The sequence below is a fragment of the Eucyclogobius newberryi genome, unplaced genomic scaffold, assembly GCF_026437365.1.
Source record: "Eucyclogobius newberryi isolate DKJ021-1_F unplaced genomic scaffold, fEucNew1.0.hap1 SCAF_20, whole genome shotgun sequence".
NCBI lineage: Eukaryota > Metazoa > Chordata > Actinopteri > Gobiiformes > Gobiidae > Eucyclogobius > Eucyclogobius newberryi.
This window is the reverse complement of record NW_027315835.1, coordinates 17,970,708-17,989,423: the sequence shown is the minus strand read 5'-3', so window position 1 is coordinate 17,989,423 and position 18,716 is coordinate 17,970,708. Positions and strand designations below refer to the sequence as shown.

At 44.4% G+C, this 18,716-nt stretch overlaps 2 protein-coding genes across 4 annotated transcripts in view; both read left to right on the top strand.

The window, feature by feature from the left end:
- capn15 (calpain 15) overlaps window positions 1-10,295 on the top strand; it is a 57,448-nt gene extending 47,153 nt beyond the window's left edge. For all 3 annotated transcript variants that reach the window (XM_072455564.1, XM_072455562.1, XM_072455561.1), the window contains exons 8-12: window positions 4,103-4,264; window positions 4,917-5,152; window positions 6,590-6,759; window positions 7,190-7,368; window positions 8,318-10,295. In XM_072455564.1, coding sequence (XP_072311665.1) covers window positions 4,103-4,264; window positions 4,917-5,152; window positions 6,590-6,759; window positions 7,190-7,368; window positions 8,318-8,495 — 925 coding nt within the window. In that variant the 3' untranslated portion in view covers window positions 8,496-10,295. The remainder of the gene's footprint in view (window positions 1-4,102; window positions 4,265-4,916; window positions 5,153-6,589; window positions 6,760-7,189; window positions 7,369-8,317) is intronic.
- Window positions 10,296-16,235: 5,940 nt separating this feature from the next.
- The window catches only part of LOC140369195 (putative protein MSS51 homolog, mitochondrial), a 7,705-nt gene continuing 5,224 nt past the window's right edge, over window positions 16,236-18,716 (top strand). The window contains exons 1-3 of the mRNA XM_072456466.1: window positions 16,236-16,432; window positions 17,064-17,224; window positions 17,298-17,447. Coding sequence (XP_072312567.1) covers window positions 17,064-17,224; window positions 17,298-17,447 — 311 coding nt within the window. The 5' untranslated portion in view covers window positions 16,236-16,432. The remainder of the gene's footprint in view (window positions 16,433-17,063; window positions 17,225-17,297; window positions 17,448-18,716) is intronic.

Below are 18,716 nucleotides of genomic sequence, written 5' to 3'. Positions count from 1 at the left end.
GTGGTGAGTTGGATCCGCTGGCGGAGGAGGAAGCCGGACAGACTTGGCAGACCCAAGCGCATTGTGAGGGTCTGTTGGGAACGTCTAGTGGAGCCCTCCGTCAGTAGGGTATTCAACTCTTACCTCTGAGAGAGCTTCTCCCATGTCCCGGGGGAGGTTGGGGACATTGAGTCCGAGTGGACCATGTTCTCCGCCTCCATTGTTGATGCGGCTGCTCGGAGCTGTGGTCGCAAGGTCTCCGGTGCCTGTCGTGGCGGCAACCCCCGAACCCGGTGGTGGACACCGGAAGTAAGGGATGCCGTCAGACTGAAGAAGGAGGCCTATCAGGCCACTCTGGCTTGTAGGTCTCCGGAGGTCATCGACGGGTATCGGCAGGCCAAGCGAGCCGCGGCTCGTGCTGTCGCAGAGGCAAAAACCCGGGCCTGGGAGGAGTTCGGGGAGGCCATGGAGGAGGACTATCGGTCGGCACCAAAGAAATTCTGGCAAACCGTCCGGCGCCTCAGGAGGGGGAAGCAGTGTCTCACCAACACTGTTTACGGTGCGGGTGGAGGCCTGCTGACCTCGACTGGGGATGTCGTCGGACGGTGGAAGGAATACTTTGAGGATCTCCTTAATCCCTCAGTCACGTCTTCCGAAGAGGAAGTAGAGACCGGGGACTCGGAGGCTGGCTCATCCATCACCCAAGCTGAAGTCACTGAGGTTGTTCGCAAACTCCTCGGTGGCAGGGCTCCGGGGGTGGATGAGATCCGCCCTGAGTACCTAAAGTATCTGGATGTTGTAGGACTAGGTCTTGGTTGACACGTCTCTGCAACATCGCGTGGCGTTCGGGGACCGTGCCTCTGGACTGGCAGACCGGGGTGGTGGTCCCTCTGTTCAAGAAGGGGGACCGGAGGGTGTGTTCCAACTACAGAGGGATCACACTCCTCAGCCTCCCGGGTAAGGTCTATTCCAAGGTACTGGAGAGGAGAATCTGACCGATAGTCGAACCTCGGATTCAGGAGGAGCAGAGTGGTTTTCGTCCCGGTCGTGGAACACTGGACCAGCTCTATACCCTCCATCGGGTGCTCGAGGGCTCATGGGAGTTTGCCCAACCAGTCCACATGTGCTTTGTGGATCTGGAGAAGGCTTTCGACCGTGTCCCTCGGGGTGTCCTTTGGGGGGTGCTCCGGGAGTACGGGGTCCGGGGCCCTTTGCTCAGGGCTGTCCGGTCCCTGTATGACCGGAGCAGGAGCTGTGTTCGCATTGCCGGCAGTAAGTCAGACCTGTTCCCAGTGCATGTTGGACTCCGCCAGGGCTGCCCTTTGTCACCGGTTCTGTTCATAATTTTTATGGACAGAATTTCTAGACGCAGTCGGGGGTCGGAGGGTGTCCGGTTTGGGGACCACAGGATCTCATCTCTGCTGTTTGCAGACGATGTTGTCCTGATGGCTCCATCAAACCCGGACCTGCAACATGCACTGGGACGGTTTGCAGCCGAGTGTGAAGCGGCTGGGATGAGAATCAGCACCTCCAAATCCGAGGCCATGGTTCTCGACCGGAAAAAGGTGGCTTGCCCTCTCCAGGTGGGTGGGGTGTCCTTGCCCCAAGTTGAGGAGTTCAAGTATCTCGGGGTCTTGTTCACGAGTGAGGGAAGGATGGAGCGTGAGATCGACAGGCGGATCGGTGCAGCGGCTGCAGTGATGCAGTCGCTGCATCGGACTGTTGTGGTAAAGAGGGAGCTGAGCCGAAAGGCAAAGCTCTCTATTTACCGGTCGGTCTACGTTCTGACCTCACCTATGGTCATGAGCTTTGGGTAGTGACCGAAAGAACAAGATCGCGGATACAAGCGGTCGAAATGAGTTTCCTCCGCCGTGTGGCTGGGCGCTCCCTTAGAGATAAGGTGAGGAGCTCGGCCACACGGGGGGAGCTCGGAGTAGAGCCGCTGCTCCTCCACGTCGAGAGGAGCCAGCTGAGGTGGCTCGGGCATCTGTTCCGGATGCCTCCTGGGCGCCTCCCTCGGGAGGTGTTTCAGGCATGTCCCACCGGGAAGAGGCCCCGGGGAAGACCCAGGACACGCTGGAGAGACTATGTCTCCTGGCTGGCCTGGGAACGCCTAGGGATCCCCCCGGAGGAGTTAGAGGAAGTGTCTGGGGAGAAGGAAGTCTGGGAGTCCCTGCTCAGACTGCTGCCCCCGCGATCCGGCCCCGGATAAAGCGGCAGAAGATGGATGGATGGATGGATGGAATGGCATCTGTTAGAATATAAACGCACAGGTGGATAGTTTGTTTGGGGTGACCACCTGACTTAAGAGTAGATGGTCAGGAAGTACATTTACGCGAGTGCTTTACTTTTTGGGGTATTTTGGGGTATCTGTACTTTACGTCAGTTGTAGTTTAGTTGAGTATTCATTACTTTGACTCTACTACAAAGATAAATGTAATACTTTTTGCTTCACTACATCTCCAAAAAGGTTCAAAGTACTTGTTACTTTTGTTGATTTCCACGTCTTTCCACGATTTCCACGTCTTTTGTCTCATTTAAAGTCTTGTGATGTTGCAGGTTGTGGGCATTAGTCACTTTTTTATCTATTTTAGGGGCTGTTAACAGTATCTGCAGTTCTAACTTTGAGCTGGCTTATTATTGCTTTTGTTTAACCAAATATGTCCCTTTTCTTTCTAATCTTTTAAATTTTTATACATTTTACAGGCTGGACTAAAGCTTTAAAATACTGTATTTGATCATTTTTCACAATTTTATAATTCACAACACTTTCAAATGTTTTTGAGTACCAAATGTTGAGTACCTTCAGTGTGGATATTTTTTTTGGTGTATTTATACCTGTTGTAAAAATAAATGGTTGTTTTACTCCTATCAAGTATGGTAAATAATTGTGGAGAAATTTTCATCCAAAGTTTATGCATAATTTACACAAAAAACAACTTTTTGACTCTCTAAACATGAAATGAACTACCTGTAAATAAAGGCGTGCTCATATATTTTTATTCGTCAAATAAAATAAATTGGGACATTAGATGAGATTTGGCCCAGTGGTTGCTGGGTAATTTCCTAGTGTGATATCGTCAATCACAACCAGGAAGTAAATGTATAAACCAAAAAAATGTATCCCTCGGCCTGTTTGAATCCGGCCCCCCTCAAGATTTTTTTTGATGTGTCCATTTTTTTTTACCGTTTTAGCTATGTAACTAGTGTCTGCACTTGTGTCCTTCATAAATTGTACATCAAATGTAAGAAATAATAGATTCAATAGCCTATAATTTGCAGAAAAAGGCTTATAAATAAGAATGTGTTTCACCAAGGCCCTCTGCCACTTGCCTGGATTTGAATATGGCCCTCGGCGGAAAATTAATTGCCCACTTCTGACATAGACAACACTTTGTTTCAACACTTCATGTGCTACAGTCCATAAGAAGAGGGAACAGCACACAATGAAACTGCACTGCTTTGTGTGCTGTAGGTCTGCAGGGAAACGGGGCTGCAGGTGCCTGTCGATTATTGTCAATAATGCTTTAAAAAATGTATTATTATTATTATTACTATTAAATGGTTTTACTTTTCCGATGCAGATCAGTGCGCTGTATGAAGTCACTTTATCATTATTGGTGGAAAAGAACTCGTATCTGCCCCAAAATATCAGCTGAGCCTAACACATTGGTTGCTCTGGATTTTGTTTAAACGTGTATTGAATTAAAAAAGCATGTACATTAATATAAAACATATTGACTTTGGCCCTGAACATATCAGTCAATCATTACTGTAGGAGGTTTTTAATCCTGCTCATGTAGTTTATTTCCTTGCGCAAACAGAAGACATGCAGCACAGCCGTCACAGGTCAAGATGGATGTGCCAAAAAGACAGTAGACAGAGAGTAAATGAAGTAAAGAAGTGTTCCCCTGTGTGTTTGAGGGAGGCAGGCTCAATGTGTTGAATGATGTTTGTACAGCAGACGCCTCTGAGGCCGTGCTGATTCTTAAGGAGCGGCCCATGATGCATTCTGATGCCTCACGAGTGCGGGACATTAGCTGCTCAAATGGCGGTTTCAGATGAGCGCCCCCCTGTGGTTTGATGTTTCTTCAAAGTCTGAGGTCTCTTCTTGCTCCTGCAGGTACTTTGACTCCGTTGACATCTGTAAGATTCATTCAGACTGGCAGGAGGTGCGGCTACAGGGCTGTTTCCCCAGTAAAGCCAGCGGACCGGTCACTGTCACCGCGCTCACTGTGCTGGAGAGGACCGCGCTGGAGTTCGCCCTCTTTCAGGAGGGAAGCAGGTAAATGTGCCGCCACACCTTCTTCAAAAGGTGACAATGTGATCAAGTTATACCGCAGTTCCATGGCTATTTGCTTAAAAGTGGATTCAAACCTGCATTTTTCAGTTTACGAACGTTTGACTTTTTGGAAAACGTCCAGGATCGTCCTTTGTTTCCAAAAAATATACCTTTATGGGCAGAAAGAGGCAAAACTTTAGATTTTTGACTGCTTTTTTTACTTTATTTCCTTTAATTGGTGAACTCTATGGCCAGGTCTGAAAATTAAAGTTGCAATTGTAAACAGTAAATGAATGAAAATGAGCTGAAATGTGTTTACAGTATGTATATCTTGTATATTCATTAACATAAACTGTCCCAAGAATTGTAGTAAAGTTTGCAATTTAACTTTTTACCTATGGAAGGGAAAAAACATGATGGCGTAAGCTTATAGCCACAGCTCTCTTCAGACAGATAGAAGCAGCATAAGAAGCTACTTGGATGAGTGTCGAAATCTTTGCCCAGTTGATAGAATAAAATAAAAGCCTCCTCTTCACAGACTTTGCAGCTTAAAGAAAGAACACAGAACTGTCAGCGACGCCTTTTCCCTCTACAGTTCCCCATATTCTCACCGATTATTGAAAACTGCACGTCTGGTTTTGCTCCTCTCTCCCAGGCGTTCGGACACAGCCGACAGTCACCTGCTGGACCTGTGCATCATGGTCTTCCGCGCCTCGTTCGGCAGCAGTAACAAGCTGACCCTGGGCCGGCTGCTGGCCCACAGTAAGAGGGCCGTCAAGAAGTTTGTGGGCTGCGACGTGATGCTGGAGCCCGGAGAGTACGCTGTGGTCTGCTGTGCCTTCAACCACTGGCAGATGAACGCGAGCGGCTCTGCAGGGCCCTCCACTCCCAGTACGAGCGCCACCAACACTCCTTTAGTTTAATCACACACTATTCGCAAATCATGTTTTTATACCACAAAACAGGACATCAGCTGTCGAGATCTACGGCTAATTTGAATTTCCTTTCACAAGATAATAAAACCACATTGTAGATTGATTGAATGAATGTTAGATGACTTTTCCAGACAAAAGATAACTTGCTGGAATTGTGCTGTTTTGTTTTTTTACTCAAAATCATTCTCAATTCATACAATGATTCCCATTAAAGAAAAAACAACACAAGCGCATCTGTAAACAATCATTTATACTGCTGCATTATTAAGACATGCGATATTGATATAGCAATATTTGAATATACTTAATAATTAATTAATGTACTTGTAATTTATGAGTAATTTCAGTTCTATTCAAACAAATATGTCCATATGTTGATATAATAGTTAAACTAAGTCAAAATGAAAACTTAGCAGAGGACAGGGGCCAAACTATGAGTTTCTCTTCTTTTAAGCCCATAGCAGCCAATGATGCAGAGGTTTTCCTTTTACCGTGAGATGGTGCATTGTCATGCTTGAAGATGATTGTGTTACGCACCGTTCTTGTTGTACCACGGAAGAAAGTGGTACTTTACAGAGATAATTTTCACACCTTCAGGGACCCTAAAGGGGCCGACTAGCTCTCTCACCTTGATTGGCTTAAGTCACAGCCTTGTTGGGACATGGTGACCATCCACCACTCCATCCATCTGAACCATACAGGATTGCACGGCTCTCATAGGTGAACCTTATTCATGTATTTCTGGGCCACTGGAGCCGTTTCTGCTCGTGAGCATTGGATAAAGTGGCCGAAGAGAAGGTTTATGCATAGCTGCAAGCCTTTGGAGGATCCTACACCTTGATGTTCACAGGACTCCAGAGGCACCAGCAGCTTCAAATACCTGTTTGCTGCTTTGTAATGGCATTTCAGCTGCTGCTCTCTTAATCCGATGCGTTTTTCTGGCAGAAACCTTCCTCGTTGTGCCTTTATCTGCACAAATCCAGCCCTGAATCGGCTACAAATCTCTTGATAGTACAAGGATCACGCTTTTTCAAATATCTAAGGTTTCCACACCTTGTCCAAGGCATTCATCCTTTTTCTTTCCCATATTGCTTGAAAATGGTGGTCTGCTTAATAATGTGGAACGTCCTTCCTAAGTAGTTTTTGGCACAAAAATGATCTTTATGACACTTTAACACAATTTGGATAATCATTTGGAACAGAGTGTAATTTGTCTTATCATTTCTATGTTAATCAAATGTAATACAACATATGTATATATGTTTTACTGCCTCCATCTGGCCATTCTGTACCTTTACTATTTCTAATCCGTTGGTTATATCTGGTTTGTCTTTATGAGGTGTACCTTATGAGGAATTTCTTGTATTAAGTTCAACGCTTTCCTCCCGCACAGTCTCGAGCCCGACCAGTGGAGCCGTGCGACGACCCAGTCAGGATTTCCCCGGCTACATCCTGGCCATCTATAGCTCTCGGCAGGTGATGGTGGAGCAGGTGGAGGCAACCGCTACAACGTTAGCCGACGCCATCATCCTCCTCACTGAGAACAAGGGAGAGAGACACGAGGTAAGAACGCGCCGCTGTTCATTCATCTTTTTTGCAAAATAAAAGCCGCGTTGTACATGTGCTCGAGTACATGTAACAGCTCCTGGCACTCGCGCTCCCGGAGACACATTTCCTGGCTCTTTTCACCAGCGTCTTGTCACTTTGGCTGGTATTTCAGAAGATGACAGGGTGTTTTTTTCTTTTTTAAACACTTGGGTTCATCTTTATTAAATCATTCAGGCGTTTTAGCTCTCCAGGAATTCACTGCACACTGTGGGAGGCCGACCGTGTGGGACTCTTATGACAGCCGCTACACAAACATATGGCTAAAAATATGCTAATCTGTCATCTGCACATCACTGGAAGCTTCAAATGCACCGTTTATCTTAATACACTCGCTGTTCAAACTAAGATATATTGCAATCTAATTTCTCTTTTTGTGTGACTTGAGGGCCGAGAGGGCATGACCTGCTACTACCTGACCCACGGCTGGGCGGGGCTTATTGTGGTGGTGGAGAATCGCCACCCAAAGTACTACCTCCATGTGTCCTGCGACTGCACCGACAGCTTCAACGTGGTGTCGACGCGCGGCAGCCTCAAGACCATCGACAGTGTGCCACCTCTGCACCGGTAAACTCACCCACACTCTGTGTTTACTGCTGACTTTGTTGGCCGTGTCTCTCTTGTAAAAGAGATTGTGACTCACAACGGGACCTCCTGGGTAAAAAAACATTTTAAATTGACTCGCACAGAGGACTGGCTGTGTGAATGGCTTCACTTCTGGATAATGTGAAGAATGAAGACATAGTTTTTGTGATTTTAGCCTTTAGTTTTCCCCTCTGTGGGTCCTGAACTGTGAAGCTGCAATAACTACTCAAATGTATCGTCAGTGATTATTACTGAAATCATCCTGATATTACCTGGACTGTACACTGACTCTAAACAAGTACCATGTGCTAGAATAAGGTTTTTATAAAGTCAGCGCTGTTATAAAATATAGATTTCTGGATCAATAATACTTTAATCTGGTTCAAGTTGTATTTTTTTTTAGCCAAGAGAAACTCTAAACTTGGGTCTGATACGCTATACTTACATTAGCATTAGTGTGTTTTGTCATGTCTTTTACCCAAAGTAATACTGTAAGTACATTACAGATTGTTCCCAGACCAGTTTAAAGACCATTAATAGAGTCTATGGTGGTCCTGTGGTCTGATTTTTGGTATAAAACCATCCGAGCAATAAGTTGGTATTGAATTTTGCTTTTTGTATGATGATAAATATAGATGTAATCCTTTTCAGTCTTTAATAAGTCATGTTCCCTGGCTCTTTCCTGTCTGCTCGGAGGAAACACTATTTAACAACCATCAAAACAGAAATTGTCAAGTGGCGTCTGATAATTGCTTCGACATCGAAGATGTTAATGAGACTTCTCATTTCCTGCTATCATATTCTTGTTCTCCAGATTGCGTCAGGAAACAAAACAATTGCTGCAGCACTTATTGTCGGGGTCTTTTAACACTGCGTTTGCCACAGGGAAGTAGAATCAGGACTGACTCTGGCTCTGTGTCTCCCTCTGCAGGCAGGTCCTGGTGGTGCTCTCACAGCTGGAAGGGAACGCCGGCTTTTCCATCACTCACCGCTTGGCTCACCGTAAAGCAGCTCAAGCCTCTTTGGGAGACTGGACCCCCACCAAGGCCACACACAGCCCCCAGCTGACCCCGGATATTGACGGCCTGCATCGCCCCAGACCGCTATGACCACCGCCCCAAAACGCACACTTAATTCACAACAAAGCAATGAACTGTCTGAGCACTGGAAGAAGTTCTAACTGAATGTATTGGGTTCACGTGCGCGCAAGCATCCTTAAAACAACCTGAACGATCCACCTGGGATTAGGGACGTGCCATTTTGTGAGGAAGGACTAAAATAATCCAGCCCAGACTACGACTACTACTGCTTATTATGTATACGTGCTGTACGAGGAATATCGGATCAATGAGCTTCACAACGAGACGTCAGGGTGGAGTGCTGTAACTACTGAGCCAGTTTTTTCTTTCTTTCTCCCTCGCCCATGACCTACGAGCCAATCAGCAAGCCCCCGTCGCCTGATTGGACAGCTGAAATACAAACGCGGTACCGAAAGAGCCAAACACCACTACGACGTCCCGTTCCTCTGTCTTCAGTCACATAAGTGTACATTCGAGACGATAGGAAAAGCCATTATCCACCACACACCGTCGTCATTCTGCAGCAGTTTGATCATTTCTAGCTCAGGACTAAATCTGTGAATTCAAAACGGTCGCTGGACTCCCCACTCTGCGTCGCGGTGACGATTCGCTCCTTCCTTTACGATATTATCCACAAACGATTACTTTTCCTCACTAGAGAAGCCACGCTGGTCCAACTCGCTGAGGCTCGGGGGGAAAATTGTAATAGGCTGTTTAGTTTGTCTCAATTTAAGTCTCCACGTGTCCCAGCAGCCCACCTGACTGATGTTATTCTTCTTTTAAAGTGAAATGAATGTGCAGACCTGACGATACACGATTAAGCCGCAAACTTGCATCTAATATACAGTACGAGCTTCACATTTGATCAGTTCGAGGTCGGTCATGTCTATTAGGAAATGCCGCTCTGTCTTATGACTTATTGTAGCATAAATTTGAGCTTTTGTGTCGGGGCACACGTTGATTGCCGGTCTGAACGTTCTATTTCACTTTGTTTTTTGCTGTCACTCTGGTAACATATGGTAGCGTATTTAACATACCGGTAAGCATAAGTAGCTGGATTTCTTCTTCTTTTATTTACGGCCAGTCGTGTCCCTCAGTCGTCACCGCTGCTGTCCATAGTTTACTGAGGACCAGGGAACAGGAAATGGTACCAAAACTGCACTTTCGAAGTTCGTGTCTTACTATTTTGGGGGAAAAAAGGGGTGGATAAACTTGATTATTACGCGGATAATACGTCATGTTGTCGATGATGGTTCATATTTGAGTACAGTCGATTTTTAAAGGTCCGTTGTTTTCCTTTCCTCGCACAACCACTTTTTATGTTTTCTAAAAATGTATACCATAGCATAATGGCAACTTAAAACTTGAAGCTATGTGTACAAATGTTTTCCAAAGAGAGCTGAAAATGCAGATTGCCCTGTGCGTATGCGTGTGTGATTGTCCTGACTAATTTATTTGTAAATGATGTGTAGGTCTGTTTTATGAGTCATTTGAAATGCTTAATAATAAAATGCTTGTTGATTGGAAACCTGCACTAAAAAACCTCCAACAATCCCAACTGGGCCGTCAACATCTCCACAGGAATATTTTCTACTTTTGCCATCATAACTGCTCCTTCTCTCCTCGGTTTCTTGTAAATTGTACAGACTTCAAGCATAATCCACACTTACTTTAATGAAAATATTACGGCTTTGGCTGAATAACTGGATCTCCAATGAATGTGATATATTTTAATAATTTGTTTGGGGATAAAATTGCTTCATGTGTACAAATGTATGTTTAATTTTCAATCTCAGGTTCCAATGGACCAAATAAATTTTTTAACTAAAGGCTAGATGTTTTTGTCTTTGGGAGTGTGACCATCTGCTCTTTAAATGTTGGTGTGTAATCATTGTTCTAGTTTCTGTCTAATTGTAACGACTTAAGATTGAACCTGAAAATCAACACAAATCTATTTACTCTGAATTGAACTGGTCTCAGATTTAAGGACTCTTGAGTCGTGACTAAACTTAGACTTGTGAACGATGACTCAGACCTGTTATTGACCATTACTCACTTTTTCAAGCCTGACTGTTCTAATTTCATTTTAATCTGAATTGAAAAAGAAAGTACAAAACATTTGGGTCTTAGTGCACATTTAATACTCTTATTTCACTGAAAATCCTTAATTTTAGACCTCATCTTTACTAACATCCACAAATTGGCAGTGTTTCAAATCAATCCACGCTATTTTAGCTGTTTAAATTTAAAATTTAAATTGTTAAAATGTGTGTGTCTTAACCACTCCATTTAAAGACACTTAAGAGTGCATGCACAAACTGGAAGTAAGATAGGTTTAGTGTCATGCCCAAGGACACAAATGTTGGGGATTGAACCACCGACCTCAGATCAAACGCTCAACCCACTGAGCCACTGCTGCACCAACACTTACAATATATTATTAGTACCTTTTTTAAATATTCAGCTATTTCTGTATTCCACTTACATTTGATCATCTTAACCGGGTCTCCCTCAACTACCAGCTGAAGTACTGCAGTACTACAAGCCTCAACTACCAGCTGAAGTACTGCAGTACTACAAGCCTCAACTACCAGCTGAAGTACTGCAGTACTACAAGCCTCAACTACCAGCTGAAGTACTGCAGTACTACAAGCCTCAACTACCAGCTGAAGTACTCCAGTACTACAAGCCTCAACTACCAGCTGAAGTACTGCAGTACTACAAGCCTCAACTACCAGCTGAAGTACTGCAGTACTACAAGCCTCAACTACCAGCTGAAGTACTCCAGTACTACAAGCCTCAACTACCAGCTGAAGTACTGCAGTACTACAAGCCTCAACTACCAGCTGAAGTACTGCAGTACTACAAGCCTCAACTACCAGCTGAAGTACTGCAGTACTACAAGCCTCAACTACCAGCTGAAGTACTGCAGTACTACAAGCCTCAACTACCAGCTGAAGTATTGCAGTACTACAAGCCTCAACTACCAGCTGAAGTACTCCAGTACTACAAGCCTCAACTACCAGCTGAAGTACTGCAGTACTACAAGCCTCAACTACCAGCTGAAGTATTGCAGTACTACAAGCCTCAACTACCAGCTGAAGTACTCCAGTACTACAAGCCTCAACTACCAGCTGAAGTATTGCAGTACTACATGCCTGTCTAATATGTGGTAGTCTTGTGTAAGGATGGACATCTGGCCTAAAGCCTACATTCGACCTCTTATATAAACCATTCTAACTATGACAAATAATGAATATAGAAAGTTTTAAACCCCCAACATGCAAGTGTACAATCAGTAAAGTGTGCAGTACATGGCTTTTATTCAGACGATACACATTTATGTTTAGTCATTACAACATAGAACTACAAAACAACAGCAACAACATAGTAACAACAGAAAAACATAATTTTAAAAAAACATAGAATGAGCAGGACCAGGAAGAACAAGGTAAGTGAAGGAATAAAAGTAGAAAATAAGGGAGTGGCATCAGAGGAATTAGAACATATTAAGTTCAGAGTGTTAAAGAAGTGGAGTGCATCATACACCTGGAGAAGGACAGGACAGAGGAGAGGTAACTGTGTTTTTGGGCATCTATTTTTCACATGGCTTATGTTTTTAAATATTTAAATATTTAACACAGCTCGACATTACAGCAGGACTCAGGATGTGGCTGGATACGGGTTTAGCACCAGCACCTGCACCATGCTCTAGAGAAGGCAGCAGGCTTCTTCTGTTCTCTGCAGCTTCTGTTTCTCCAGTGGTGGGAATCATACCCTCTATCTGTGTCCACACTGCCACTGTCCTATTGGATTAGAGTCTGTCTCTCATTGGGCCAATACATCCTTAGATTTACTTTTACAATTGCCAGAAGCCAGAAGGAGGAGAATGTGGCCTCTGATGTGTGTTTCTGGAGGGTGAGTTCACAGAGGACTAAACCTTGAGGCTCTTAGTAGATGTTTCTGAGTCTAGAATGTGATGATCTGTCCTGGGTGAACGTTAAGATGCTGTTGCTGTTTCATATCCAGATTCAATGGACGACTGGCTTTCGATGGAGACGTCCGATTGGCTCCTGTGAGCGTTGATTTGAGGAAGGAGCTGATCTCACATCCCCTGGACACTGTAATAAGAGAAAAAGTAATTGTTGTTGTGCCATTAACAGCTAAAGAAAGACAAAAATCAGCAAATATGAGCTTATTTTAACATGTAATGGTCAGAGTTTTCCATATGCTATTGTAAGGAACGAGCTGGGGTTTCAACTGCGATGCTAAAGCCTGAAAGTGTCAATGAACAAAAGAAAGGTTTGACCAAGCTGCCCTGGAATGGGAGAGTGACAGTGACATTAGAGCACAGCGACAGTGAGAAGAGGAGCTGCCTCCTTCATCAGTGAGTCAGCACGTGTTCCTGCTGCTCGATAACACGAGATCTCCTCACTTTATGGAGCCCGGCTGGAACAGTTTGTCCAGACCAAAGCACTCTTTATTCTCTTTGGGAGGCTGTGGATAAGACATTTTGTGCATTTTGTGACATGTAGTGTTTCTTTCAACACTAAGGTAGTGTAAACTTAGATGACCAAACTCACAGTTTGCAGTTGCTTTTCTGACGTCTGTTTCTCCAGCGTTTTCCTCTGAAAGTGTTTTTTGATGGTGGTGGTGGTGGTGGTGGTGATAGTGGCAGCAAACTAAACATTTGTCAGAGTTCGGTTCAACTTAGAACTTGGCAATTAAGTTTCTGTCTTTGCAAAGTTCTCCAGAGAACTAAAAGACAAAAATCAAATCTGTTAATAACAGTATTAAAGACTAAATAATCAAGTCATATTTAGTGTTGATGGATGAGAATCTAAAAGGTGGGATATTTAGGGGGAAATATCATGCACATAGTGTCATTTTCAGCCAAAATATCTCGATCATACGAGAAATTGTCTAATCCAATCCAACAAATCATATCTCACAAATCTTGCAAATCTTGACTGATGTAATTCAGTCCCTCCACCTGCAGGAGGGGCTTTGGCTCTCCCGGTGAGTTAGAAAGGTGCTCTGAGGAGTTTGGTGTGGGCTTTGCAGTCGCAGTCATCCAGGAGTGAGGATATTATTCATTATAGCTACATATATTTAGCCCTGAGGAGCCGGCCCACTTTGGTCCAAGAAGATGTCACTAAGGCTCATGGCTGCCAAGACCTTCACAGACATTACACATGGAGAAATAGAATGAACTAACAATCTGCAGTAGTTCATAAGTTATAATATGCCTCTAACTTTCTTGAACAAGTCGTATTATTAGAATGACTTGCTCTAAGCTGCTGTCGTCCAGAGTCTCCAGTGACACGAGGAGTGGAGGTCAGCAGCATGTGTGTGGACCGTTAAAGGACGACATTATAGCTGTGTCTGGTTTATGATTACCACCAAAAAGACCTGGTCAGACAAGTGCAGTAATGATTGGATTGATATTTGTCCTGAAGTATTACTTAATATACACTAAATATGTATTGACAATGTATGCTTACATTTTATATCACATTAGAAGAGTACATTATTGTTTTGTTTTAATTGAGTAAAAGATATTTAAGCTGGTGCAGCCGTCATATTCATGGAGGATTTAGTTTGGTCATTTTACCTGTACATTTACGACCTCCCTGTGTCTGTCTTTGGATCGTCCTCAATCCCCACGACCTTCAGCGACAGAATATTTAAGAATTTATACAAATGTTCTGATGTTCATTTGATGTTAAAAACAACGTTAAGACAATTCTTACCTTTTAGGGCCATATTTCTCAATCAACGGGTTCAAATGTATTTTAGGTAGAATTTATACTTTATACCCCAAGTGTTACAAGTCAGTTTACTCCGGTGACATTCTCAGTCCGAACACTTTCCATCCTTACTATACTATTCAAAAAACAGCTCAATCTTGTCAAAACCATTTAATTCAGCACATATTTGTACAATGATGATAAATTGTCATCATCATTTTGTATTTTTAATCAATTTAAATTCAGTAATAAAATCACCCACGACGCCGTCCTCTGGTCCCCGTCGGTTTGGGAGAGGTACAGGGCCCTTGTCCCATTGTTCAAGTTGGTCTCCTATGGATTTTCTTCTTGAAGCCCATCATAACGTTGTTGTCCTTCCTGGGGTTAAACAGGAACAGGGCGAAATGGAGACAGGCCAGAAGCTGTAAGGGAAGAAGGGGCAGGAGCGATTGGACAGAATATAAAGTCCCAGCAGTCCTCTGGGGCTGGGGAGGCAATAGGAGGAGAGGGAGAAGCAGGAGCGGACACAGGGTAATCCAGCCCAGGTGAGGTGGGGTTGAGAGAGCCATGAGCGGGGTAAGAGAGAGTCTCCGGATCAACGGGGGAAAAGGAGGAAAGAACAGGAGAGGGAGCTGAAAAAGAAACCCCAGGCCACTTCTGGAGGTGAAGATGCAGGAACAGGGGAGGAAGGATCAGGAGAAGGAGAAGAGGTGGGCATCCAGACCTCTATGAGCGGTGGGGGGAGGTACAGAAGAGGAGGCTTAGGGAGCTGACTGTGGTAAACTCCAGGGGCCACAGCACCAGCAGGGGCCACAGGGGCCACAGTGGCGGGAAGGGCAGAGCCACTTAAAGAACACAAATAATGGGTTTTTCATATTTGGATTCCTCACAGTTGGTCTACGAGAGACGAGCGATGCGCTCCTTTGCGCTAATAAACAAACGCACGTGTGTGTTGTATCAGTCCGCACGGGGATGTGCGCATGCGCACTTCCGCCTGCGTTCTCAAATCGCCGAAAAATCGTCCATACCGCCTTTAAGTAAATAGAACGCTTTGGTTGTAAAATGACGCTCCGCGCTCACGTTCAAGTGACAATTCTATCTGCACGTTGCTCCTTATTTCTTTGCGTTGAACTGTGTTGTTAATATTTAAGGGGCATAATAAAGATTAAGGTAATGTACTTTATTAATCGCCCGTGAGGGAAATTCATCCGCTGCATTTGACCCATCCTTCATCTGCACCTGTCAGGGCAGTGAGTCACGCCCTGCAGAGGACACGTCTCCAGGTCTTTGTGCTCGGCTTGGTCCAAACTAACTTTGCTGGAGAATTGTACCTATTGTGCATGTTTTTGCATACTAATAATATAGTAAGAAGAAAACTCAACCGAGAGGACCAGACCCTTAGTGTGGTGGCGGTGGCTGTGCGTGCTCCTGGAGACTGAAGGGTTATTTTGCTTAACCTTAACTTTTTATTATTAATAAAATGGGGGGGAAACAGTCTTTTGAAACTACAAAATCTTTCAGTCCAAACTGCGCTGACTGCTGTGACCACGCCCCCTTGCACCCCCCCATGAGCGTCTTTTCTAAAATTGTCCCGGGCTCTGGTTCCTCTCCTGAACGCCCCGCCGCCTGGTCCCCCCCGGTCTGCACCGCCTCTCTCCTCGCGGCAGACAGCACCCACAGTGCACCCACAGGCCCGTCCACGTGTGTGTATCTGTGTGTGTATTTGTGTGTATCTGTGTGTGTATCTGTGTGTGTATCTGTGTGTGTATCTGTGTGTATCTGTGTGTGTATCTGTGTGTATCTGTGTGTGTATCTGTGTGTATCTGTGTGTGTATTTGTGTGTGTATCTGTGTGTGTATCTGTGTGTATCTGTGTGTGTATCTGTGTGTGTATCTGTGTGTATCTGTGTGTGTATCTGTGTGTATCTGTGTGTGTATTTGTGTGTATCTGTGTGTGTATCTGTGTGTATCTGTGTGTGTATCTGTGTGTGTATCTGTGTGTGTATCTGTGTGTATCTGTGTGTGTATTTGTGTGTGTATCTGTGTGTGTATCTGTGTGTATCTGTGTGTGTATTTGTGTGTGTATCTGTGTGTGTATCTGTGTGTATCTGTGTGTGTATTTGTGTGTGAGGGTGTCAGCAACATGAGGTAACGTCAATCTTCTCTCCTGGACGTTCACGCAAGGGAAACGCACCTCCAAACTCATCTCCAGACAAAGGTAGGATTTCGTTCACATTTCTGTAATAATCCCACAGCCAGAAATGTCTTGTCACGTGGGACTTATGCTTGTGTTTATAGGATAAAATATAGGATTCCTTTTTTTCTGAGGACGCGTTTAGCCTTGGAATTAGAAACGTGTAGGAATCTCTAGAGGGAAATGAACATACTTAGTTCAAACGTTTTCCTCCTTATTACAATGTCATTATTATTTGTAGTTGTGCAAAACATGTTTATTTACCATAGACCTACATATCTACAATGAATGTGTCCTGCTTGAAATGTATTGTAAATATTGTCTATACCATTGAGTACATCAGATGTGGTTAAAGAATAGATCTCTGTTGAAATATCATATGCCCCGTGTGACCAGCCCTGCCTCATAAAATCCTTCATTTCTGGCAGCTGCGCCGGCGCGTTATCAAGATTAGCTTTTTAAACCCGTCCAGAGTCATGATGTAAAAATCTGCTGGCACCGTTTGTGTTTGTCCAAACATCACATTCACTGTGCTCTGTCCCCCAGGTTCTCACTAACAGCACAGGGCAGAAGGCTGATGTGCCAGATGAATGTCTATCAGATGAACACGTTTCTTCAGTAATGATCTGAGTAAAGAGCTGTTATTGTTTTGTAGATGGCGACGGGCCAGATCCCAGCGCTCCCTCAGTCTTTTGCCCCAAACACAGACAGTGTCTTCTCTGACCTGTCGGCGTTCTTCTCCATGGACAGCAACATCCCTGGTCTATCGAAAGTCATTCTCAACAAACTCAACATGAAAGATTATGGAGAATACAGGTACAAGAACATACAGCTTTCCTCCCCAAACCTGTGCCCGTTTAAAGACTTTTCCTGCTTCTATAATATTTAGGGCAGCGGTACAGGGGAAGCCCAAAGGAATCTCATTTCGGGACAACAAGGAGATGTTCCAAAAGATAGAGGAGACCTTTAAGTTCTGCACCGGCTGCAGCACGCTCCCGGAGCATCTCAGCGAGGGCCAGACTCTGAAACGCTGCATCAAGTAAGTGCAATATGGGTCAGTTCACACGGGAGGGAAACGTTTAGCACAGAAGACCCAATCGTCTGGACAGAAACTATAATTATGGTGGTTTATTTATTTGTTTAATCTGCAAAATGGCCACCTTTTCCGCCGTGTTCACAATGGCCTTTCTGTGATGAGTTTGACTGGGCCACTTAAAATGTCGCCACATTAACACCGATATGCAATCATCCTTAATATTTTTGGCTGAAATTAGAAGGCCAGCGCTCCATCATCAGGGATTTATTGTCGACTTAAATCTGCAGAGTGACAATGGATAGGGTTACAACTAATAGTCTGGCACAGTAGCATGAATTCAGCCGAGGGTGAGTGTATTTTTAGCTTTTATTTGGAGGTCCCTGCGCGTTCTCTCGATTCCAAAGGGTAAGACAATGCTTTTCTCTATTCATCATTGTGTTGACTTCTCACTGCCATCATCACACTGTCAATGCAATATTTGTAAAGCGAATACAAAACGCACAAAGTTTGTAAATGGCCACGGAGCAAATGACCAGGCCGTTCCTTTCTTCTTCAAAAGTCGTCTGCGTTTTCACTTTGTTCTGCGTGTGGATTAGAATGCCCACAATGTGCCCTGACAGGAGACAGCAGTTGATATATGATTGGATGTAAACCACGGGGCCTCAGAATGTAGGAGCAGCTGGTTGCAGCCGTCAGACCGCCGCCCAAGAGTAGATTCAGTTGGACAACACATCGGTACAGAGCATACAAAGAGGTGTTTAAACACTAATCCATCGTGACGCTTTCATCAGGAGCACGAGTCGGGAAACTGGACCCAATTTATCCAACGTGTCATGAGTTTAATGCATCGTAAACACTTGGTATTTGAGACGCAATTTTGCCCGGTAATAGATAATAATAGATGTATTACAATTACTTCTCGTCCGAAGAGTTGGTGTTGGTCACCAACACCAACTCTTTTAAAGATTTTAAAGTTTATAGACCAAATGTTTACAGACATGTTTTTTGTGCTGGAATGTCTGTGAAGCAGTTCTGGGCACTGACAGGTGAAAGTAAAAGTACTTTATCCGGATGGCACCTGTCGCAGGGTCAGCTGCAGTGAACACCCAGTCACAGTTATTGGGTGCTGAGCTGTGCCTTATGGCTTTATCATGATGTCATACTTTACCACATCAGATTACACATTATTAGGGCTGTAGTTGGTTAAATTCATTTTTGGTTGACTAAAGGCATGTCCTGTCCATCGATTAATCGACTAAATCATGGACCTGG